We start from the raw sequence: 23,989 nt of genomic DNA on the forward strand, positions 1-23,989 counted from the left end.
CTATATACCCCCCTAAGCCCCATTCCTCTGTGGGCTCCGGGAGTTAAGGACCAGGTGAGGGATGACCAGGGAAATGGTAACTTTGATGTAAAAGAATAGGGTCAGATGACTTGAATTCAGTGCTCAGGGACAGAAAGGCAGGCACCACAGGATAAGCGCCTGGAGGGTGGACCCCGGGGGGGGGGGGGGGGGAATAGAACAGGGTCAGTGCCCCGGCTCCTGATCACCATGCTGCTGGCTATGCTGCTGCTGCTGCTGCCCCTCCCAGACCCATGGTCTGCCCATGGGCACCCGCTGTACATGCACCTGCCCCCCAGCACCCTGCAAGGTGAGCCCGGGGTGGTCTGAGGGAGCGGCCAAGGAGGGAGGAGCAGAGAGGAAGTGGGTCCCGGGCAGAGGAACATGAGCCTGCTACCTGAATTCACAAGGACCTTTGGCTTCTTCTGCCCACTGTGCAGGGAGAAGGGGCGAGGAACCCAGGTAGGAGAGGGAGGGGGAAGATGAGGATGGAAAGGGAAGGGGAGCCAACGAGGGTGTGCATCAGGGAAGTTTAGCAGGGAGGACAGAGCCTAGAGCATCCCCTTGGCTCTCTGGGCCTAAAGGTGGGCAATTCAACCATAGTCATTTTGTGTCAATACATCTGAGTTCTGTGATATCTGAATCTTCAGGATACTGTTTTTCCTTCAAGGTTTTTAAGGAAATGCCCTTTTCAAAGATTCCAGCCCAGCCCTAGCCAGTTTGGCTCAGTGGATGGAGCGTTGGCCTGTGGACCAAAGGGTCCCAGATTCGATGGTGGTCAAGGGCAGGTACCTTGGTTGCAGGCTCTTCCCTTGCCCGGGCCCTGGTCGGGGCTCATGCAGAAGGTAACCAATCGATGTGTTTCTCTCACATCGATATTTCTGTCTTTCCCTCTCTGTTCCACTCTCTCGAAAAATCAATGGAAAAATATGCTCAGGTGAGGATTAAAAAAAAAAAAAAGATTCCAGCCCAGTTGAATTACAGAGATATATTGGGCTGAGAATCCAGAACCATTGGCTCTGAGTGCTGGGCCCTGGGCCCTTGGGGCTCTGTCTCCTCCTATTCCACCCCAGCGCTCCGGGAGCCCAGCCTGCTTCCCTGTGGGTCTCCCAAGGCAGGGCTTGGAGCTGGGGCAAGGAGGACAAGCCCACAGCTCCTCCCCAACCAAGCATGACTGTGCCCCATGTCCCAGCAGCCTTGTCGGCCCAGGGGACAAAGGCATTGCAGGCCGCCCGGAGGAGCGCCCGGTGGGCCGTAAATCTAGTGGCGATGGAGATCCAGCATAGATTGCGTGAGTGCCAAAGTTGTGCCAACCGCACCATCCCCTGCACAGGTGAGCTTGCACCAACTACCTGGGACTGTTCTCCTGTCCACCCCACCCCCTCCCTTGACTTGACGCCTCTTGGAGAGGAGACTGAGTGGGGCTGCAACAGGACAAGGCTTATGAAGGTCTAAGAGGAAAGCGCATGCATGCCAGGCTTGGGGCACCCCTTGTGCAAGGGCAGGAGGGAAGGCACAGTGTGAGCTCATTTGGTGAAGAGTGAGTTTGTGGCTGCTGAGACAGGCACTGACTGCTATTGGGGGGGGGGGGAGGGGCCACAAAAGAAAGGGAGCCCAGGGGAGAGAGAGGGCTGGGCACAGCTTGGGGTAGAGGGAAGACCAGGAGGATGGCAGGAAAGCTCAAATGGTCTGTTTCTCAGCAGGACCTGGGCACCTCAGGCCTCAAGCCCCCCTGCTCCAAGACCCACCTGAGCCAGGTGAGGCTGAAAAAAGTTCCAAGGGGACAGGGCTGAGAGCAGGTCGGCCTCGATGGTGAGAACGCCAGGACTTGTCGGTCCATCTTTGCAGGGCCATGTGGCGAGAGGCGCCCGGGGAAGGTCAATGTGACGCAGGCCGCTGGCCGCATTGTAGGGGGCAGCGCAGCGCAGCCCGGGGCCTGGCCCTGGCTGGTGCGGCTGCGACGCAGCGGGCAGCCTCTGTGTGGCGGCGTCCTGGTGGCGGCGTCCTGGGTGCTCACGGCGGCTCACTGCTTCGCAGGGTACGTCCGGCCCCCAAGCCTCTGACCAGCCCGGGTCACCCCGGATCGTTGGGTGGGCGACACGCGCGAGGGCCGGTCTCTGCTGCTCCCTGGCGGCGGCGGCCCTGCTCCCCAGCTCCCGGCCTCAAGGCGCCCGCGACTCCCCGCCAGGGCGCGCCTTCAGCCCGCTGGCGGCAGCGGCCTCACCCAGGCTCGCCCTCCCTGCCCCCCCGACGGGAAACAGCTGGGCTTGCGGGCTTGCTGGGTGGTGCCCGTGGGCCGGGAGCAGGGCCTCCAGGGAACCTGCGGCTCGCCACGCAGCGCCCCGAACGAGCTTCTGTGGACGGTGACGCTCGCGGAGGGGCCCCGGGGGGAGCAAGTGAAGGAGGTGCTGGTGAACCGCATCTTGTGCCACCCCCAGGTGAGAGGGCAGCCCCCAGGCCCTCGGAGCTGGAACAGCATCTCCATCGCACACCTCGTTGACCCCGCGTCGCCCCTCTCCCCCTAGTTTGACCTGCGGACCTTTCACAACGACCTTGCCCTGGTGCAACTGTGGACGCCCGTGAGCCCGGGAGGGGCGGCGCGCCCCGTGTGTCTGCCCCAGGGACCCCGGGAGCCCGCTGCTGGCACCGCCTGCGCCATCGCAGGCTGGGGGGCCCTTTTCGAAGGTACCGGCAGGGCTGGACCCGCGAGGGTTTGCCCTGGGAGAATAGGGTCTGGGGTGATGAAGTCTGGGGAGTGTGTACCGAATCAGACCTACCCTAGCTGTCTTCGCAAAACACTGCCCGATCTTGCAAAAGGGGAGGAATCAAGGGGGTGCCATGGGAGGGGGGACCCTCAAAACGGAGCCCCTGCCCTCCAGGCTTGAGCCCACTCCTCCGCTTTCCTGTAGATGGGCCTGAGGCTGAGGCGCTGAGGGAGGCCCGTGTGCCCCTGCTCAGCGCAGACACTTGCCGAAGGGCCCTGGGCCCCGGGCTTCGCCCCAGCACCATGCTCTGTGCCGGTTACCTGGCGGGGGGCATCGACTCATGCCAGGTACGAGCCCCAGTTGATGGGAGGGCGCCGGTGGGCCGCTCTCTACTTTCCTTCTGCGGTCAGGCTGTCACTAATTTCTCTGAGCTTCTATGTCCTCGTGGCTGAAATGGGTACAAGAGTGGTAACCCCAGTTGAGTCAGAGCTGCCTAATCCTGCGGGTGTAAGGCTGCCAAGTGGGGTCGGAGCGAGGGGTTGATGCAGTGCCCTCTCTCTTGGCTCGGGTCCCCACAGGGAGACTCTGGAGGCCCCCTCACCTGTCCTGAGCCTGACCCCCGCCCCAGAGAGGTCCTGTATGGAATCACCTCCTGGGGGGACGGATGCGGGGAGCCAGGGAAGCCAGGGGTCTACACCCGCGTGGCCGTGTTCAGGGACTGGCTGCAGCAGCAGATGAGCGGTGAGTGCTGGATTCCTATTGTCCCCTCTGCAGAGTCCCGCCCACAGCTCTGGGACGAGCCCGAGCTCACGTCCTCCCCACGTGCCCCCAGCCCCCTTCGGCGTCGGGAAAGCCCCTCTCTGAGGCAGGACTTCGGGACGGGGGCCCAATACGGGGGGAGAGGGGCGGGGGGTGAACAAGCCCCCGCGGCGCTCCACAGCGGCCCCCTCCAGCCGCGAGCCCAGCTGCAGGGAGCTTCTGGCCTGGGAGCCGCCCGAGGAGCCACCGGCGGACGCCACCCCGCCCTGCGCCTTCTATGCCCGCCTGTGCCCAGGACCCAAGGGCGCCTGTGTGTCCCTAGCGCATCAGCAATGCCTGCAGCGCCGACGGCGATGCGGTCAGTCCGGTTCCCCGTGCTGGGCCGGGGAGCAGGGAGCCTCGCCCACGTCTGATCACCAACCGCACCCTTGTCCCGGCCGCAGAGCTGCGCTTGCTGGCGCACACGCTGCTGGAGCTGCTGCGGGGCGCCCAGGAGCTGTTCGGCCCGAGCCCGGGGATGCGGCGCCAGGCCCCGGCCCCGGCTCGCCCCGCTCCGTCGCTCCGGGAGACTCCCAGGCACCGCGCCCGCGAGCAGCGGCTGCACCCAGGTACCCCGAGCCCTGGCAGCCCAGCCCCGGCCCCACCCCTGGGCGGCAGAGGCTTTCGCCTAATCCTGCGTCTTCCCAGGATCCCCGGCTGCAGGGACCGGATTCCCGAAGCGGAGGCCAGAGCAGCGCGGAGACACGCGCGGTAATTACGCCCCCTGCCGACAGTCGCCCGGGGAGTAGGCCGAGAGCTGGCGGAGGCCGGGAGGGGATTCTCCTGGAATCTGCACCGGGAAGCAGTTCCCCCGCGGCAACCAGCAGACCCGCTCTACTCCTCCCCTGAAACAGGGGACTGACCCTTTGGGGCTACTTGTGGCTTTGTGCCCTCATCAGTGTCAGAAAATCGACTTTGTTATCACTTAACCTCTCTAAGCCTCAGTTTCCCCATCTGTAGCATGGAGGTGGTCCTGAGGTACTGGTGGGAACCCATGCCAGCTCCATGCTGGTGTCTCTCCTGCAGACTGCCCTGGCCTGGAGCCCCTGCGGCAGAAGTTGGCCACCCTCCAGGACACCCATGCCTGGATCCTTCAGGTCCCCCCAGAGCGCCTGGCCATGGACTTCCAGGAGGTAGTTCTCTAGGCTTCCCAGACTCCTCCACAGTGGCCTCTGAAGGCAGACCTGGGTCAGCTCTGGTAGGGGGACAGAACGGGATCCTCCCCAGCAGCAGGGAGGATCTTCACCCCCACAGCCTGGGGGGTCGGAATACAAGAGGAAGGTGGGGGGAGGGCAGCTGTGTGTGAGCTAGGGTACTGGGTGGGTATGAAGGTGTGGTGCGGAGAGGGAAGATGTAAGTAGAGGGGCTTAGGGGTGTCCATGTGAGCAGAAAGTGTGCAGGATTGTGGGGTTGAAAGGAAGGGGGTGGGTTTGGGTGAGAGTTTGGGGGGCCAGGAGGAGGGGACCAAGAGTAGCATTGGAACCCCTGAGCACCCTCCTCCCTCTGCAGGTCCTGGCTGATCTGAGCTCCAAGACGATAACAGGGCTCTTCCGAGCCTGGGTTCGAGCTGGCTTGGGGGACCAGCATGTGGTCTTCGGGGGCCTGGTGGGCCTGGAGCCAGCCACACTGGCTCGAAGCCTTCCACGGTTGCTGGCGCAGGCCCTGCAGGCCTTCCGCTTGGCTGCTCAGGCCAAGGCAGAGCCCCAGGGAGCCTGGATGGGCGCAAGGCAGAGCCAGGAGCTGGGGGGGAAGGGGCACCACCCACTGGGCCCTCAGGTTCCTCCAGCCAGACAGCCATGAGCCATGTCTAGACCCCCAGCCTCTGGTTAGGACCTACTGCTCCCAGGGCCTGGGAGGGTTCAGGGAGCACAATGACAAACTGTCACTGCTGCAGTTGCCCAGATGTGTGGGGGTCCTGGGCCCTGGGCCCCACGTGTCTTCCCAGATGTGTCATCAGAAAATCACAGTTGCTTTAATAAATGTTATTTATGATGTACGGAGACAATGCTGGAGCTTCTGTGGGATGGAAACTGGATGGGGGACATCAGCTCTCTGGGAGTGGGGCCCGTGCAGGGCAGGCCCAGCCTCCAGAAGCAGTTGGCAGAAGTCACAAAGACAGGGGACAGGGCTGCTAAGCCCCCATCTGAGCAGACCTGTCTGCCACTCAAGAAATGGCAGCTGATCTGCTTATCACCACTCCCTGATCCGTGGCTGACCAGCATTGTCCACGGTGTCCATTGCCTCCACCCAGCCCTCACCCCCATGGCTAGCTGTGGAGACTCCTAGCCTGGGATCTTTGCCTCATGTCCTTGGGCTTCTGCCCTGTTAGCCAGTTCCTATCCTCACCCCCTCATCACCTGCCCCGGGTTCTCGGCCCTACAGCAGAGCACAGAGGTATCAGATTGCATTTCCGGCTGCCTTTTTCCTCAGCTCCTCCACCCCTACTCTGCACCTGTCCCCTCTGCCACTCACCCACATTCCCCAGCCCAGTGGACAGGAGGAGCAGATGCAAGACCTACTTGGTGAGACAGGATGGAGGGGCCTGTGTTAACGCTGGGACTGCTGGCCACCCTGGTTGTGTGTGGTAAGATTGGACATCATCCCACCCACCCAGCTCCCCCACAGCACAGGGCCCTCCTGTCCCTCCCCCAGCCTCACGGCCCCCTCCCCACTCCCACTGCCATTTCTCCCTGGAGGACCGACCACCAGGGCCCTGCTCCTGGGCCCCTGCCCAGCACCCGTCCTGTCCCCAACTATCCCCAGGCTGCTGGGGTCTAAATGAGGAGGAGCGGCTGATCCGGTACCTGTTTAAGGAGAAGGGCTACAACAAGGAGCTCCGGCCTGTGGCTCACAAAGAGGACAGCGTGGACGTCTCACTGGCCCTCACCCTCTCCAACCTCATTTCTCTGGTGAGTGGCCTCCCCATGGCTTGGCTGGGGACTGGAGGGCAGGGACAGTTTCCTTGAGGTCTGGCTCTCTCCCGGACTGGGATGGCCACGAGGGAAGCTCAAGGCCGAGGGCCGGCCTGTAGCAGCTCCTCTCTCTGTGCCCTGTGCTGCGCCCAGACCCTCAGGCTAATACGCTCCCTTCCAGCTGTCATTCTGGGATGTCCCCCATATCACACCCGAGACACACTTCAGAAGCTTTGTGTCCTCCCTGCTCCCTGGCCTGCCCACCCACTCCTGAGTGTTTGGGGTAGGAGTTTGGTCAGGCCAATTGCCATGGATTCCCCTGGGTGGCAGCCAGGAGGAGATGCCTGGTGAATGCGCACAGCTGAAAGAATGGTGCAGGACCCTGGGGACAGCCCTCCTGTTTTCTTACAGAAAGAAGTCGAGGAGACTCTCACCACTAACGTGTGGATGGAGCACGTAAGAACACCCCACGCAGAGCAGGGCTCGGTGAGGTGAAGGGCCTAGGCTCCCCTGTGCCCGCTTCTGCTCGGGAATCCCCAGCCTGCCTCAGACATTTTCCTGCGGGAGACACTGGCTTCTGCCTGCAGAGAAACCCCAGCCAGCTGCCCTTGCCCACCTAGTGCAGCCACCAGCCCAGACAGGGCCTTTGGGCGGATTGGGATTCTTCATCTGTGGGAAATTGTCACAGTATCCTGATTTTATTAGAAAACACCCTCTGCCACCTGCCAGAAGTTCATAACATTGACATACACCTTCTACATCCACAATGGAAATACTGTTCCTTTAGTTGTGTAGTGTGCATCCTACACAGCCCTGCATGACAGACCCGAGTCCCCACTCCATACCCACCTCCCCAAACCTCTTTTGTCACAGCCCTAGACCCTGCCCTGTCTTCCCTCAGGGAAGTTGGGGGGAGTGAAGGGGCCAGGACAATAGCAGAACCCACCTCTGACATTCCTGTCCACCTTCAGGGCTGGACGGACAGCCGGCTGCAGTGGGATGTCAAGGATTTTGGGAACATCAGCGTCCTGCGCCTGCCCCCTGACATGCTGTGGCTCCCAGAGATTGTGCTGGAGAACAAGTTGAGCCGCAGCCCTCCCTGGCCTCCCCTCATCACTCGACCCCCTTCCTTAAATATCCTGAGCCTCCCCCTCCAGCCCCAACCTGCCCCCCCTCCTCTGCTTCCCCCAACCCTGCCCTTTGGAAGCTGGCCCATGCTCACTGTGGCCCTTGTCCCTGTCCCCCAGCAATGACGGCTCCTTCAAGATTTCCTACTCCTGCAACGTGCTGATCTATCCATCAGGCTATGTGTACTGGCTGCCACCTGCCATCTTCCGCTCTTCCTGTCCCATCTCCGTCACTTACTTCCCCTTTGACTGGCAGAACTGCTCCCTCAAGTTCAGGTGCACCCACTGCTCCAACCACCCCTCCCCCCAGGACACCCTGCCAGGGGCCACCTTCAGACAGAGGCTTCTGGTCTGTCCAGATTAGAGCTCCCCTCCCCCCCAGTGGCCTCTCTGACCATGCGGCATTTCTCCAGCCAGTGGCTGAGAACTACCCTCTACCACTGCCCTCTCCAGTTCGCTCAAGTACACGGCCAAGGAGATCACCCTGAGCCTGAAGCAGGAAGAAGAAGATGGCCGCTCATACCCGGTGGAGTGGATCATCATCGACCCTGAGGGCTTCACAGGTGCTGGGAGCAGCAGCTGGTGGGTGGGCAGATGGGCAGGCCTCTCAGGACCTCCCCCACAGACACACATACAGTCACACCGACACCCCCAAGACGCACGTCTGTGCACCCACACCTGACACACACACTCACATGACACTAATCCAGCACGCTGAGAGGAAACGAAGTGTGGCTGGGGGACTGTGTTCCCAAGGCAGAGTCAGAGGAGCACCGTGCCCCACCCCCGCCTCTGCCCAGGCCAGAAGACCCTCTGCGTCTGAGCAGGTCCCTGGGGATGGATGTGGCTGACAGGTGAGGGGGTGCTTAGTCTTTCTGTCCCTCAGATTTTTTTATGTATATATATATTAATTATATATATATTAATTATCATATATTAATTATATATTAATTATTGATTTCAGAGAGGAAGGGAGAGGGAGAGAGAAATAGAAACATCAATGATGATAGAGAATCACTGATTGGCTGCCTCCTGCATGCCCCCTACCGGGGATCAAGTCCGCGCAACCCAGGCATGTGCCCTTGACCAGAATCAAACCTGGGACCTTTCAGTCCACAGGCCAATGCTCTATCCATACAGCCAAACCAGCTAGGGCCAGGCTCAGATCTTTTATGGGGTCACCCCTGTCCATCAGAGGAGACCCACGTCCTGCTGATCCATCACACTTTGGGGGAGGGGGTTCTTACTCTCACTGCCTTGTTATCCCCAAGACTCCATATTTGAGCCACATATGGCCTTAGCTTTCATGTTTTCCAAAGAGAAAAAACAAACAAAACAAAAAAACTGATCCCAGAGGAAAATTTCTCCCTTGCAGATGGAAACCTCCATCCCAATCCCCAGGGAAAGACCCACAAACAAAACCTGAGCCCTCCTCTGAATGCCCCCCTCAGAGCCCTGCAGACAGGCCTGGCTGCCCCTGGGGATGGCTCACTCCACCAGTCCCTCATCCTGCCCCGAGGCCCCCCTTAGCTCCCTTGCCCAGACTGACTCCACGGTGTCCGTGTGCTGCCCTCAGAGAACGGGGAGTGGGAGATAGTGCACCGGCCAGCCAGGATCAACATGGACCCCAGTGCCCCGCTGGACAGTCCCAACCACCAGGACATTACCTTCTACCTCATCATTCGCCGAAAGCCACTCTTCTACATCATCAACATCCTGGTGCCCTGCGTGCTCATCTCCTTCATGATCAACCTGGTCTTCTACCTGCCAGCCGACTGTGAGCCTCTCACCTGGCCTCAGTGCTGGCCCAGCTCCCAGGCTGCCTAGGCAGCCTCTTCCCACCCCCAAGGTCACCAGAGCAATGACCACCTAGCCCAGCCTCTCACTTCCTCCTGGGAGCTCCCTGGGGGTCACCACTGCCCAGGGTCCAGCATGAGGGGCTTGTTGCCAGCCAGAGGGGGGGGGCTCTTTGACCCTGTCCTACATCCCCCAAATGAACAGGGTCCCTCCTGTACCCCCCTTCTCCCTCTCACTTTCCAAGGACCTAGACTGCCTCTCAGCCAGAGCAGGAGTCAGGTCAGTCGTGGTCACCATGTGTGGCTGTGGGTCTGGCACACAGGAGGCCATCAGTAGTTGAGTCAATGGGGGTGGGGGTCATAGGAGCTCTAGAGAACCAGGGTATGGAGATACGCACCCCCCTCTTACCAGTTCTAGAAGGGCACGTGTCACCTACACTTACTCAGCTCTGGACTATTTACTATGAACAGGCACAGCGAGTCCCAGAGACAAATGCCACCCAGCCCTGCCCCTGTTTGAGACAGGGTGAGCGGTGCATTGCACGTAGAAAAAGGGTGCTAGGGCAGGGCCCTGGACCCGTGACCACAGTGGCCACCACATGGTTTGCTCAGGGCCTGGCTAGGAGTTGGGGTATTACTCTGGTACTGTCTGTGCAGGAGGGACACAGATCTGCTATTTAGGAGGGCTGAGTGGCAGGGCATTGGCCAATGGTGACAGCTGGTGTTTGAGGTCTTACTCAGTTCCAGGAGGAGTGACCAGCATTTAATATACTCTCCCACTTGGTCCTCTCAACATCTAACAGTTGAGAAAACTGAGGCACAGAGAGGTTAGGCTACAAACCCAGGGTCACCCAGCCAGTAAGTGTCAGAGCCGGAATTTGATTCCAGTCACTTTAGCTCCAAAGCCTATTATGCTAATTAGGCCACCATGGTATTGTGAACAATGGTGCGAGGTCCACAGTGGGATCCTCTGGGACCAGCGGTCACGGCTAAGTCCAGGCTCCCTCAGGTGGAGAGAAGACGTCAATGGCAATCTCAGTGTTGCTGGCACAGTCTGTCTTCCTGCTCCTCATCTCCAAGCGGCTGCCGGCCACATCCATAGCCATCCCCCTCATCGGCAAGTATGTAACCCCCTTCCTCCCCACCACACCCCACCTCGCCTCACCCCACCACGCCACGCCATGCCCCACATCACCCTGACATGCCATGCCATGTCCTGCCACACCCTGGATGCTCCAGGCTGAGTGTGTGCCCACAGGTTCCTGCTCTTTGGCATGATACTGGTGGCCATGGTCGTGGTGATCTGTGTCATCGTGCTCAACATCCACTTCCGCACGCCCAGCACCCACGTGCTGTCCGAGGGGGTCAAGAAGGTGAGGGCTGCCAATAGCCCACCGGTCCCCCTACAGGTGTCTGGGCAAAAACACTGAGCTATTTCATGCGGGAGAGTGCTCCCTGCAGTACAAATGCACCAACTGCTGCTACGCACGCCAGCCGGCGTGGACAACTCTCCCAGGTGTACTGTTACCTGTAGGAAGCCAGGCACAAAAGAGCACAGACTGCACAATTTATTTTGCATGAAGTTCAAGGGCAGGCAAAACCAAATGCTAGAGGTAGAAGTCAGGATGGTGGTTCCCTCTGGGGGTGAGAAGGAATTGATGTGGGGAGGCAGAGGGAACCTTTTGGGGATAATGTTTGATAGCTTATCTGGGTGGTGTTTGACACAATTGAGTGCATCTATAAAATTCCACCTGGTACTTCGTGGCAGTCAGAAATGGAGTCACGGGTGTTTGGATGTGTGAAGGTAACCCGTGTTGGTTAAATGGCCTTCCTGTGTCCCCCTGATCTGCCACAGCTTTTCCTAGAGACCCTGCCCAAGTTCCTACACATGTCCGTCCCAGAGGAGGACAGCCCCGGCCCTGGGGCCCTGGTCCGGAGGAGCAGCTCCCTGGGTTACATCTCCAAGGCCGAGGAGTACTTCTCGCTCAAGTCCCGAAGTGACCTCATGTTCGAGAAGCAGTCAGAGCGGCACGGGCTGGCCCGGCGCCTCACCACAGCACGTGGGTCCCGGTGGCTCGGGGTTGGGCCCCAACGTGGGAGGTGGGGGAGTGGGGGGTGGGCTTCATGCCTGCCTCGGATCTGTCCCCTCAGGCCAGCCCCCTGCAGGCTCTGAGCAGGCCCAGCATGACCTCTTCAGTGAGCTGAAGCCAGCTGTGGAGGGGGCCAACTTCATCGTCAACCATATGAGGGATCAGAACAACTACAATGAGGTGAGTGGCCGCAGGGCCGCATGCACAGGTGTTCACATTGTGTGCTGGTCAAGGGTAGCCTATCTCAAGGGGCCACAGTTCCCCTCAGAGACACATGCCCACTTAGATGAAGAAGTTGACAATGGATGCAAAACCCAGGCCCCCCAGAGATGGGAGGCCCCTGCCTAGAACCCCATCACAGCTCATTGGGCCAGGCACACACTCAGGTGTATGCACAGGCACATGTCTTCACATTCTGGACATCCTTTAGGGTCCCTTCTTTCTCCCAGCTGCCAATTTCTGGCACACACTCATTTTCTCTCCCTGCTCAATTCCCAAGCCTGATACTACAGACACAGCCAGACATTTAAAAGGCAGCCTTCTATGGTTGTTCCATATAACACAACTTTCTAAAATTTTCTCTTGAGAAAAGGGTGCCATGTTCCAGTTCCCATGGGGGCTACCAGCAGCACTGAGTGGCTGGGATGAAGACTGTGGCCCCACTCTTAGTCTCCTGGACTGACAGAATGACCAACCTGCCTGTGGCCAGAGTAGGGCCTGGGCCTTGGGGACATGCAGAAGGCCCCCCCTCTGCTGTGAACCCGAGGTGGCTCCCACTGACACCCGTCTGTCACTGGGCGCCTGCTTGGGGCATGGGCCTGTGGTCTGCGGGCCCTCCTCATCCTACTGTCTCTGCACCCCTCCCTGTCCCCAGGAGAAGGACTGCTGGAACCGGATAGCCCGCACAGTAGACCAACTCTGCCTGTTTGTGGTGACGCCCATCATGGTGGTGGGCACGGCCTGGATCTTCCTGCAGGGCGCCTACAACCAGCCCCCATCCAAGCCTTTCCCCGGGGACCCCTTCTCCTACCTGGAGCAAGACAAGCGTTTCATCTAAAGGGCTTCCCTGCCTGGGTTGGCCCAGCTCCCCAGGCAGCTTCGGTGGGGCTTTGTGCCTGAAAGGGATGGGCCTTCAGGGGTGGCAGTAGCTGTGTGGACAGGGGCGCCTGAGAAAGGACAAGCTCCTCTTAGGGAGGCGACTCCTGGCCCTGAGACTTGAGCCAAGTTGGTTCTGCACGGCTGAGGTGGAAATGAGCTGTGCCTCCTGAGACAAGGAAAGGCGAAGCCCCACTCCTCAATAAAGACAGGAGCCACTGAGAAGGTCTGAGAGTGGACACTGACTGGTGGGTGGGTCAGGACGACTTTTGGGGAGATAGGGGCCTGACTCAAGGGCCAGGGAAAATGTCATTCAGGCTGGCCTTTTGGGACCCTTCTGTGAGAAAGACAGTGGCCTCTTCTTGCCTCCCCTTCCTCTAGGTGGGGGTAGAGCAGGTGGGCTCCTGTGCCCTCACTTCCTGGTTCCTGCAGCTGTCAACCCCTCATCCTTGGCTTCTGAGGCCCCCCAGAGCCTCCTTTTCCAGACCCGTTAGGGAAGGAGGTTTTGGGCAGAGGTGGGAGCACCAATGTTTCAGAATGTCCTTCCCAGTTCTTTCTGCTTTGGCCATTCTGTCTGGGTCCCTGTGGGGAGCTGAGGACTCGGGTAGGAGAATTGGACCCAGCAGCTACAGAGGCCAGAGGTCAGCCCATCAACCTCAGCTCACATGAGCTACCCTAGGGCCCCAGATCTCAGCCCTCCCCCAGAGTATCCCCTTATGGTCACCTATTCCTCTCCTCCAAAGTAGGGTTGCCTGGCAAAACTAAAAAATTATTCATATTTATCTGAAATTCAAATTTAACTGTACATTTTATATATTTACTAGAGGCCCGGTGCACGAAATTCATGCATGGGGCAAGGGGTGTCTCTCAGCCCGGCCTGCACCCTCTCCAATCTGGAACATTCCCCCTCACAATCCGGGACTGCTGGCTCCTAACCATTCGCCTGCCTGCCTGTCTGATTGCCCCTAACCTCTTCTGCCTGCCAGCCTGATCGCCCCCGACTGCCCTCCCCTGCCAACCTGGTCGCCCCCAACTGCCCTCCCCTGCAGGCCTGTTCGCCCCCAACTGCCCTCCCCTGCTGGCCATCTTGTGATGACATGAGGGTGTCGTGTGAGGGCACGAGGACCACCTAGGCTTTTATTAGTATAGATTTGCTAAATCTGGCAACTTTACCCCAAAGGGAACTTCCATCAATCTTATCCTAAGGGCCAAAGGCTGAAACTGGAAGAGCTGGAGGAGGTTCTGTGAGGTACCCCACCTCCAGGACGGCCCCAGTGATCCCCACCTCCTGTCCTCATACCCCCATGTAGCGCCATACCAGGGTTGGTCTGGGTGACCCATAGAATGAGGCAGGAGTGATGGCATGTCACTTCCGAGGTTAGGTTATGGAAGACATCAAAGTGCCCCCACCTCGCCCTGCTCTTGTCCCGCTCCTTCACTCTCACTCTCACTCTCACTCTCACATGGGGAAACCAGGAGGCATGATGAGCACCCTATGGAGAGGCACACGGCAAGGAACTGAGGCCTCCTGCCAACGGCCGGCCACTGGGTGAACTTGGAAGTGGGTCCTCCAGCCCCAGTAGGACCTTGGACAAGATCACACGCCCCACGACAACCCCTGAGCCAGAGCCACCCAGCGGAGGTGCTCCTGGTTCCTGACCCCCAGAAGCTGTGGGAGACAATAAAAGTTTGTTGCTTTAAGAGACAAAGCTTTGCGTAGTTTGGAGCTGTGGGACCTTGGACGAGCTACTCTTTGTGTCTCAGCTTTAGTTTTCTCATCTGCAAAATACGCATAAAATAAGACCCGTTCACGGGATGTTGTGAAAATGAGAATTGCTACATGTGTCCCACAAATTAAGAGGTGGTTGTTTATCTCGTTTCTCATTGGGGGGCCTCAGTCACCGAGGATGGGCCCCTCTTGTGAGGTCTTCTACATCCAAGCCTGGTGTGGTGGCTGAGAACTGGAGCAGGTGCCGATGGCCCTATTACTCACCTCCTGAGGTCCAGGCTTCAGGTCTTCACAGCTCACCCCATTTCCCTCAGAAGGTGTCTATAGCCTCGTGAGCTCAGCTGTATAGAAGGTGACATGTTTAGTTTTTCAATGGAACTGAGGGAAAATACCAAAACTGACCCTACTTCTGCCTTCCAATATAAATCATCTACAAATTCAAGGTACACATTTTTAATTCCCTTTGAATAGGGAAACTAGCTTGGACTTACACCTGTCGATGAGCAGGAGACCAGTCCCTGGAATAGTCCACCACTTCGGTCCACCAACTCCCAGAGGGTCCCTATTTCTAACACAGAGAAGGGGCCTGGATTAGATTCCTCGGCCAGTCGTTGCTTCTCTCTGCCACACGATGGTGCTGTTGGCAGCGGGTCTTACACATCCCAATCAACAGGTGAACCAGTGGTGTCAGGCCTAGCTCAGGTAGCTGTGAGCCTTCCAGAAAAGACAACTCCAAATGCCACACCCAATCCAAACTGCCTGTTGTACAGGTTCCCAGAACCACAGAGGGTCCCCCAACAGCACCCACTCCCCCAGCACTCCAGCTCCAGGTGCTGTCAGGACTGGTCCACTCTCTGGGTGGCATGGAACTCTATCATCTTCCCCCCATAGGAAGTCACACCCACAGGGGCCAGCTGTCCATGAAGCCAGAGCTGTCCCTACACATCTCCCCAGGCCAGCTGGGCTACCCCCCCTCTTTCAAAGGGTGATGACTCCATTAGGAATACAAGGAACAGAAAACCCCAAGAGTCATGGCTTAAAGAAGTAAGGTTTCCTCTTTCTCACATAATAAGAATCGCAGGGCCGTGGTTGCATCGTTGCTTCAGCTGTCCCACAAAGCTCTCAGGGACCCAGGCTTGTTGCCCCAGGTTGCAAGCTGACTGCCACAGCTCCGCACTGCCCATCTGTGTTCAAGGCAGGAAAGGGGCCAGCCATTTCTGACCCCTTTTATCAGGAAGCAAAAGCTTCCCTGAAGCCCCTCAGCCAACTTCTGCAGACATACCATTAGTTATCACATGGCCACTCTTAGCTACAAAGGAGCCTGGGAAATGAACATTTCACTTTGCCGGCCTCTAGAGTAGAAGGTGGTGATGGAGTAGTTGTTAGACAATAAATGACGCCTACAGAAGATTTTCTCTTGATGGGTCCCAGACCTTCCCTTTAACCCCTCCAGGCCAGAAACTGCCACTCCTCAAAGGCAATGTACCCTCCCTAGAACCAAGGAGACTTCTCAGCCACTCTCTCAGAGCAGAGAGGAGAAAACAGGAGTTTAAAGCTTCATACATAGGGAGGTGGCATAATTCAAAGCAGAGGGAACCCAGTCTCCATCTTCTCCCTTTTCCCTCCCTCCCAAACACTGTGGGGATAGAAGAAGGCAAAGTGAAAAATGCTGAAGCATCAGTTGAACCACTTGTGCCTGGACCTATGCCTGGGAGGGTGGTATCGGGAAAGGAAGAGAGATAGGTGGCCAGCTGTCCATGAAGCCAGGCCATGAGCAGAAGCCATGAATGATCTTTGGCAAAGTGTGGTTTTAGAGGGAAGAGCTATTGCTCTGCAAAATGGGTCAGGCAATTGAGTCTGGGGGCACCAGAGGGCAGAGTAGGAAGAGGAGGCATTGGTTTTGTAAACTCCAGAGAAAGTAGCCCTAGGTGCATGGGGAGATCAAAGCTTGGGGTGGGGGTGCTGTCAAGGAAAATCACGTGTGGGGCCCAGAGCAGGACTGAATGCAAGGAGGGCAGCCGAGCCACCCACATAACACAGAACAAGCAGATGTCCAGGGAGGCAGCTGCTACCACTACCGCCTCCCCTCCTCTAAGTCCTTGTGAGGGCAGGAGGAGCTGTGGCCCTGCTACGGCGGCTGGGATCTGAGCCAGCCTCTCATTTGGATCGCCAAGGACAGGGCATGTCAGATGACTTCCGGTTTACTGACACACATTGAAAAGCCACAGACTGCCCTACCTGGTTTGGCTCAGCGGATAGAGCGCCGGCCTGCGGACTGAAAGGTCCTGGGTTCAATTCCAGTCAAGGGCACATGCCTGGGTTGTGGGCTCAATCCCCAGAATGGGGCAGCCAATTGATGGTTCTCTCTCATCATTGATGTTTCTATCTCTCCCTCTCCCTTACTCTCTGAAACCAATAAAAAATATTTTTTAAAAAAGAAAAGCCACAGACATCATTCATTTGTGGGGTGGGGACATGTTCTCAAATGGTGCTTTCCTCCAGACCTCAGAGGCATCTGCCACCCTGCCCCCTGAGGTGCTGATGGGTGGGTGGCATGAACGGGAAACTGAATTTTCTGCCTTGCCCATGAACTGGGACAGGCTGACCTGTCTGCTTGGAATAGATGGTCAGAAGACAGGTGGCCTGAGCCTGTGTTACAGCCATCGGCTTCCAGATCAGCTTCGCCCCACCCTTCCTGTGACCACAAACCATGAAGTGGATGGAGCTTCTTTTCCAGCCCTTCTAGGTTCCCTTATCCGACTCTCAGGGAGCACAACTTCTTGTCCCATGGACTGTGAGCTTCTGCGAGCAGCTCCCATGTATCCCGAGTCCCCCAAGCCTAGAGCTGTGCCTACCATAAGCCTACAGATGATTTAATAAATACTGAGGAACCCCTATTGAAGGCCTGTACTATTCACAAGAGCCCCAAGTTTCAGATCTTTCTCAGCCCTCCTTCCTACAAAGCTTACCAGGCTGGGACCCATGCCTCAGAGACAGGAAGGATCCTGACCTGACACCCTGATTTGTGTTAAGGTGTCAGAGCCTGGGGCACATCATGCATCTTTCTTGTAGGCGTTGTGCCTTCTGGTGTCTTGGCCCAGTGGAGTGATCCATTAAGATGTCAGGCTGGTGGGAGAGGTTTGGGGTCCTCAGCCATGTCATAGAGAAAGTCGGGTACAAAGCTTGCCTAACCAAAAGTCTTCACACTTCCCCAAATCCTGACATGCTGGAGGCAGCAGGAGCAGGGACTCTTCCTAAGCACTCTGCCTTCTCTCCCACACCCACGAGGCCCTGGCTGCATCCTCAGCTTCCCCGCTGGACATGAATCTGGGACAACTGAGCCTGAGGGGGGATGGAGGCTGGACCATCTCTGTTGGGACTGACGGGCCCCTCTGTCCCCTCCCCAACCCAGGTAACCCGAGCCTGGCATTTTGTCCATCCTAGAACAGCTGACAGTGCTGTGGTCAGACAGCTGTGGGGCTGGGCCAGCCTGGCCGGGCTGACTGGGGTGGGAGTGTGGGCTGTTACATGAGACCAGAGTCTGCATCTCTCGGCCTCAGACCTGGGAGCTGCCGTCCCACTCCTGTCCCCTTGGAGAGCTGTGACACCATGCACGGGGGTCAGGGGCAGCTGTTCCTCCTGCTGCTGCTGCTGGCTATCTGCCTGGGTGTGGACACAGGGGCTTGGGGCCCGGGGAAGACCGGAGCAGGGGACCAAGGCCTCAGGAGACAGAGGGACTGGAGGGCTATTGGCGCCTGCCCCCAACCCAGCTCTCTGCCTTTCCATGTCACATCCTCTCATGGCCTTCCCCTCTTTCTGCCCCGAAGTTCCTGCGCCCAGGCTTACCGCTGTCTGTTTCAGGAGCCCAGGGCCGGAACCAGGAGGAGCGTCTGCTGGCCGACCTGATGCACAGCTACAACCCCCACCTGCGGCCTGCTGAGCGGGATGCGGACGTGGTCAACGTAAGCCTGAAGCTCACCCTCACCAACCTCATCTCCCTGGTGAGTTACGGGCTTGTAGGGTGACAGGGAGGAGGGACCAGGGACCTGCTAGGGAGAAGAAGGTGCTAGAACACTCCCATGGAGACTGCCCAAGAGGCTGGGGTCCTTGGGGGACCCAACAATGGCCTGTAGGGACAAGTATCTGGGGAGGACAATTGTTGGGGGCTTATATCTCGGTCTGTACCCCCAGAATGAGCGAGAGGAGGCCCTCACCACCAATGTCTGGATAGAGATGGTAAGAGATCACCTCTCACCCTCTTTCCTCTCACAGGGCCCCCCACTATGGGGCCCCAAGGCCCTCAGAGCTGCCCTCCTCCCCTCCCTGCCTCTTCTGTGCACGCTGGGCTGGGCTCCTGTTCCTGGGGTGTGGCACAACAGATAGCAGGGCCTGGCAAACCCCCCCTCTCCCTGCAGCAGTGGTGCGACTATCGCCTTCGCTGGGACCCGCAGGACTACGAAGGCCTGTGGGTGCTGAGGGTGCCGTCCACCATGGTGTGGCGGCCAGATGTCGTGCTGGAGAACAAGTGAGGAGGGGACGTGGGCTAGGGTTGGGGGACAAAGGACACAAGAACCGGCCTAGCAGGACAAGGGGTGTCTGGGAAGAAAGAGGTGACAGAGGATGCAGACTAGGGGCCTGCAGAGGCACAGACCACTAGGCAGAGCGGGTGCTGGAGCCCAGTCCAGCCAGAGCTGCTTGCAGAACTGGCTCCATCACTGCTGGGCCACTCCCTTCCCTCTAACGTGGGGACAAGGACGGCTCCTATGGAAGCTGTCGAGCGCCAACCAGACGGGAAAAGCGCTGTACTCAATCCTGGCTCTTTGCAGGAGATGAACAGATGTTAGTGGCTATCATGACCACTTTGGAAGAGAGCGGGAGAAGTGGCAGTGATGGGATGGGGGGCCTGGGGAGCCTGGGTGGGTGGGGGTGGCAGGGAGGTGCTAGGGAAGGTGGTGGTTCCTGTGGCCAGGTGGGGACCAGGCAGGGCGTGGCCCACAGGAGGGGTTGGTGTCCCCAGGCAGAGGGATGGCGCCGGGTGAGGGTCTCAGCAGCCTCGTGGCCTGACCTGCCCACAGCGTGGACGGCGTGTTCGAGGTGGCCCTCTACTGCAACGTGCTCGTGTCGCCTGACGGCTGCGTCTACTGGCTGCCGCCTGCCATCTTCCGCTCCTCCTGCCCCGTCTCTGTCACCTACTTTCCCTTCGACTGGCAGAACTGCTCCCTCATCTTCCAGTGAGGCCATTTATTGGGGCGAGGGGGGGCCTTAGGGAGCTGCCCTAAGAGGGGCCCTGGCCAGGTCGGGGACATGAGGCTTCTGGCCTGGGGTCTGGCTCCATCTCTCTGGGGCTCTGTGCACATTAAGATCCAGACACCTATGTCCTTCCCTCCTAAGCCCCAGGCTCCTCGTTCATCCTCCTTCACTGCCTCAGTTTCCCCTCTTGTGCCCCAAGGGGAGAAATGAATATCTGGCATGGGTGGATCAGAAGGCATTACACATGCTACAACATACATGATGCACACACATGTGCCACCACCTGCAAGACCATTACACCCGACAGCCCAGGGGAGAGGTGGGGCTGCCTCAATTTTCTCATCTGTACATGTGGGAGGGGGTCTGGGGGACGGTCTCCTGTAGTTTAGAGGAGCAGTCTTTCCACAGGAAGACCCTGCAGGGAGACCCTCCTCAGTAAACAGACCAGACAGGTATGGACGGGGTTTTCTCTGTTCTGCCCTTTGGCAACTTCTGCCCAGGAGGCAGTGGAGGAGCAGAACACAGTAACCCAGGGCCCTTGGACACCAGGTGACCACACTAAGCCGCAGCCTCCTGTCCCTTCCACTCAGGTTTCTCCAGGGCCCTAAAGAGCCCCAGGGCCCCTCGTCCTGTTGCCAGGGTTTTGTGGAGAACTCAGAGATTATTGACTGCACTTTTTCTTTTTTATCCTCACCCAAGGATATGCTTATTGACCTTTAGAGAGGAAGGGAGGGAGCGAGAGAGGGAAGGCGGGAGGGAGGGAAGCACTGATGTGAGAGAGGACATTGATCAGTTGCCTTCTGTATGTGCCCAGATCAGGGATCGAACCCGCAACCCAGGTATGTACTCCAATCAGGAATCGAACACACAACTTTTCCGTATATGAGATGATGCTCCAACCAACTGAGCCACACCAGCCAGGGCTGGCTGCACTTTTTGAGGCAAAACTGCCCACAGATGACTATACCGTATACCTCACAGCTGGGTCTGTACACACCCAGCTTCACCTTGCCTCCCTCCCCGCCCCCCAGGTCCCAGACCTACAGCACCAATGAGATCAATTTGCAGCTGAGCCAGGAAGATGGTCAGACCATCGAGTGGATTTTCATCGACCCCGAGGCCTTCACAGGTGACTCCACCAGGGCCTTTGCTGGACCTGGCTGTGGGGATAAGGCTGGGCCAGGATCAAGTCCCTCCCATGCAGCTCAAGATGAAACTAAGCGAACCATAAAATGGGTTTTTAAAGGCCTACAAAGTTCTGATTTTCCTCATGATAATGACTCCCATTTTGGAGGGAGGGGGATTAAGTGTCCGATTTCCCTCACTGTTTCTGCCCCTTGATGGCAATTCTACGGGCACGAGAGGGCTGCAGGGGTCCGCCCAGCCCATGGCTGTGCCCACCCGGCCTGCCACCCACAGAGAACGGAGAGTGGGCCATCCGGCATCGGCCGGCCAAGATGTTCCTGGATGCTGCGGCCCCGGCAGAGGAGGCAGGCCACCAGAAGGTGGTCTTCTACCTGCTCATCCAGCGCAAGCCCCTCTTCTATGTCATCAACATCATCGCACCCTGTGTACTCATCTCCTCCGTCGCCATCCTCATCTACTTCCTTCCTGCCAAGGGTACCTGGAGCCTTTGGGGGCTGGGGGGGCGGGTGGCATTGGCCCGGGCCAGAGGGGACAGCTGGCAGGGCAAAGAGTGGCACCACGACCCAGGACTAGGGCAGTGCGCTCCTTGTGGGGCGGGGGGAGTGCCCCACAGCAGGGAGACAGAGACCTGCTCTGAGAGCCTCTTGGTCACCCCCAGCGGGTGGCCAGAAGTGTACCGTTGCCATCAACGTGCTCCTGGCCCAGACTGTCTTCCTCTTCCTCGTGGCTAAGAAGGTGCCGGAGACCTCCCAGGCAGTGCCACTCATCAGCAAGTAAGGCTGGTCCTCCCGCCTGCCGCCCACCTCCTCCCCCTCCCTTCTTGGGCACGGCCCTCCTGCCACCCTCCCAATGCCAGCCCCTCACCCAAGGGATCTGGGGGGGCAGCCGCTATGGGTGGGGTTGGCATCTGGGTATGTAGTGCTGAAGGGCCAGCCCAGCCTCCTGCCCACCCCACCCCATCCCGGCAGGTACCTGACCTTCCTCCTGGTGGTGACCATCCTCATTGTTGTGAATGCTGTGGTCGTGCTCAACGTGTCCTTGCGGTCCCCCCACACACACTCCATGGCCCGAGGGGTCCGAAAGGCAAGGTCCCTCCCTGCCCCTTCTAGCACCTTCCTGCTCCGTCCACTGACATGCACCTTCCTTGGCACCCCTGTCCCTGTGCATGTTCCTCACGTGCCATACTCAGCAGCAAATCTGGTCTGTGTGTATTTGGAAGCACGTGCCCAAATGAGTTAATAACAATATTGACTATCGAGTGCTTACCTAGTGGCAGGCATATCACACATACTGACTTAACTCTGGTGAAACCTCTGTGCAGTGGGTATTAGTGTCATCTCCATTTTCCAGATGAGGAAATGAGGCACAGAGAGGTTAAGTACTTACCTAAGGTCACACAGGTAGACAGTGGAGGAGACAGGATTCTGACCAGGCAGTCTGGCTCCAGAGCTTGTGTGACCTGCAGCCCACCCGCAGCCATCAGCTGGGGCCCTTGTCACAAATGTAGATTCCCAGGGCCCCTGCCACATCCTGGGCCAGAATAGTAGGGGTGGGGCCCAGGAACCTGTGTTTGGGACAAGTGCCCTGGTGATTCTGATGTGCACAAGATGCGGGGACCCGGCCTCAAAATGCCCAGGACAGAAGAGCCGAGCTGTATCAGGGCCAAGCCACTGCCCCTCATGTGCTGCCTCCTGGCCTCCAGCAGCATGAGCCCTTTGTGCCAACCTGCATTTTCTGCTGCAAAGCCCAGCGCGGCTGCCACGCTAATGCCCAGAACATCCCCCCCCTCCCCCCCCCCGCAGGTGTTCCTGCGGCTCTTGCCCCAGCTGCTGCGGATGCACGTGCGCCCGCTGGCCACAGCCGCGGTGCAGGATGCCCAGTCCAGGCTCCAGAATGGCTCCTCCTCAGAGTGGTCAACCTCAGGTGGGGAGGAGGCGGCCCTCTGCCTGCCTCGCAGTGAACTCCTCTTCCGGCAGCGGCGGCGCAATGGGCTGGTGAGGGCGGCGCTGGAGAAACTAGGTGAGGCAGAGGGTGTGACTCTGGGCACAGTCCTCCCCATGGACTCCAGCCATGGGAGGCTGTCTGCTGGCCAAAGCACCAGGCACTGCAGATGCGTGCTGGGCGAGTGTACCGACGGGGCAGGGAGGGGCTGGGGTCCCTAAGGAGAGGCCACCTTCTCTGCCTGTTTTTCCTCCATTCTACTCACAAACCTGACCCTCTCATCTCATCAGAGAAAGGCCCGGAACCAGGGCAGAGCCAGGTGCTGTGTGGCAGCCTGAAGCAGGCGGCCCCAGCCATCCAGGCCTGTGTGGAAGCCTGCAATTTCATTGCCCGTGCACACCACCAGCGGAATCACTTTGACAGTGTAAGCCAGTCTGGGAGTGGGAGGTTGCTGTGAGTACCTGGTGAGGGGCTGGGACCTGACATGGGGACAGGATGAATGGGGTGACCATGGTAGGGCAATGGGATGGAAAACGTAGAGTTGGGATTGGGGAGGAGGGGGGGCATCAGGGCGAGGGGACCATGGAAGAAGCCAGGTGGGAACTTGGAAGTAGGTTAGAAGGGCCCAAGGAAATGGAGAATGGAGGCCTGCTGGAAGGCCAAGGACGGTTCAGGACCCAGGGCAGGCTTTGTGCCCCCGCTGGTCATCCCACACTCTGCCTCCACCCTCAGGGGAACAAGGAGTGGTTCTTAGTGGGCCGTGTGCTGGACCGTGTCTGCTTCCTGGCCATGCTCTCCCTCTTTGTCTGTGGCACTGCCGGCATCTTCCTCGTGGCGCACTACAACCGGGTGCCCGCCCTGCCATTCCCTGGAGACCCTCACCCCTACCTGCCCTCTCCTGACTGAGTCAACCAATTGCTGTTAACCATTCAGAGAATTACCAGCTGTGTCCTTCTGCTGAGGTCATGGAAGCATCCTTCAGGGCCGTGGAAGCCAAACAGCCCTGAGAAAAGCTGGAGAAATAAAGAGACAGAGCTGGAGTCGTGGAGTGGTTGAGGATGGGCTGTGGGCAGGGTGTGCTGTGGGGGGCCAGTGGCAAAGCATTATCAACTCTCAGAATTTTTGAAGTCCTAACGACTCCATTTTGCATGATGCCCCCAACTAAGTAAGGTCCTATCTCTCCAAGCCTGGGCCTCCCTTTCTTTTGATGAGTTCCCTACAAGCTCTTAAAAGAGGGAAGTCAAGAGAAATGTGAAGAATCGAAGCCGATGATCTCTCAAAAGAAGATGGCAGCTCACCCCAGCTGCCATCTCCTTCCACTGCCTTACTGCACCCAGTACTCATCTGCACCAGTGATTTTTCTATTCATATGCATTTTTTTT

The 23,989-nt window shown here is 58.5% G+C and overlaps 3 protein-coding genes across 6 annotated transcripts; all 3 read left to right on the forward strand.

Moving 5' to 3' along the window:
• The first annotated feature begins 228 nt into the window (after positions 1-228).
• PRSS56 (serine protease 56) lies at positions 229-5,517 on the forward strand. Of its 2 annotated transcripts, none has more exons than XM_036320650.1 (13): positions 229-328; positions 1,214-1,321; positions 1,722-1,775; positions 1,867-2,056; positions 2,357-2,456; positions 2,544-2,703; positions 2,928-3,070; positions 3,302-3,464; positions 3,664-3,840; positions 3,926-4,090; positions 4,170-4,232; positions 4,548-4,654; positions 5,031-5,517. In XM_036320650.1, exons 1-13 carry the CDS (start codon positions 229-231, stop codon positions 5,319-5,321), a joined length of 1,821 nt encoding a protein of 606 aa, XP_036176543.1. In that variant the 3' UTR covers positions 5,322-5,517. The 2 variants fall into 2 exon arrangements, with proteins under 2 accessions (XP_036176543.1, XP_036176544.1); XM_036320651.1 differs by having other exon boundaries at positions 3,302-3,461.
• Positions 4,025-13,406, forward strand: CHRND (cholinergic receptor nicotinic delta subunit). 3 transcript variants are annotated; one of them, XM_036320653.1, is made up of 14 exons: positions 4,025-4,090; positions 4,170-4,232; positions 5,952-6,105; positions 6,285-6,430; positions 6,845-6,889; positions 7,405-7,514; positions 7,681-7,836; positions 8,014-8,123; positions 9,137-9,337; positions 10,366-10,477; positions 10,615-10,729; positions 11,212-11,416; positions 11,508-11,626; positions 12,321-12,503. In XM_036320653.1, exons 3-14 carry the CDS (start codon positions 6,054-6,056, stop codon positions 12,501-12,503), a joined length of 1,554 nt encoding a protein of 517 aa, XP_036176546.1. In that variant the 5' UTR covers positions 4,025-4,090; positions 4,170-4,232; positions 5,952-6,053. The 3 variants fall into 3 exon arrangements, with proteins under 3 accessions (XP_036176546.1, XP_036176545.1, XP_036176547.1); XM_036320652.1 differs by lacking the exons at positions 4,025-4,090; positions 4,170-4,232 and adding an exon at positions 4,534-4,654 and having other exon boundaries at positions 12,321-13,406; XM_036320654.1 differs by lacking the exons at positions 4,025-4,090; positions 4,170-4,232; positions 7,681-7,836 and adding an exon at positions 4,534-4,654.
• A 4,473-nt stretch (positions 13,407-17,879) lies between these two features.
• Positions 17,880-23,578, forward strand: CHRNG (cholinergic receptor nicotinic gamma subunit). Its single transcript, XM_036320455.1, has 12 exons — positions 17,880-17,937; positions 18,132-18,271; positions 18,462-18,506; positions 18,686-18,795; positions 19,346-19,501; positions 20,552-20,649; positions 20,940-21,140; positions 21,325-21,439; positions 21,635-21,749; positions 22,469-22,685; positions 22,898-23,031; positions 23,340-23,578. The coding sequence occupies exons 1-12, from the start codon at positions 17,880-17,882 to the stop codon at positions 23,511-23,513; spliced, it is 1,563 nt and encodes a 520-aa protein (XP_036176348.1). The 3' UTR covers positions 23,514-23,578.
• Positions 23,579-23,989: the final 411 nt, after the last annotated feature.

This window comes from Myotis myotis, unplaced genomic scaffold (genome assembly GCF_014108235.1).
Source record: "Myotis myotis isolate mMyoMyo1 unplaced genomic scaffold, mMyoMyo1.p scaffold_m19_p_8, whole genome shotgun sequence".
Lineage (NCBI taxonomy): Eukaryota > Metazoa > Chordata > Mammalia > Chiroptera > Vespertilionidae > Myotis > Myotis myotis.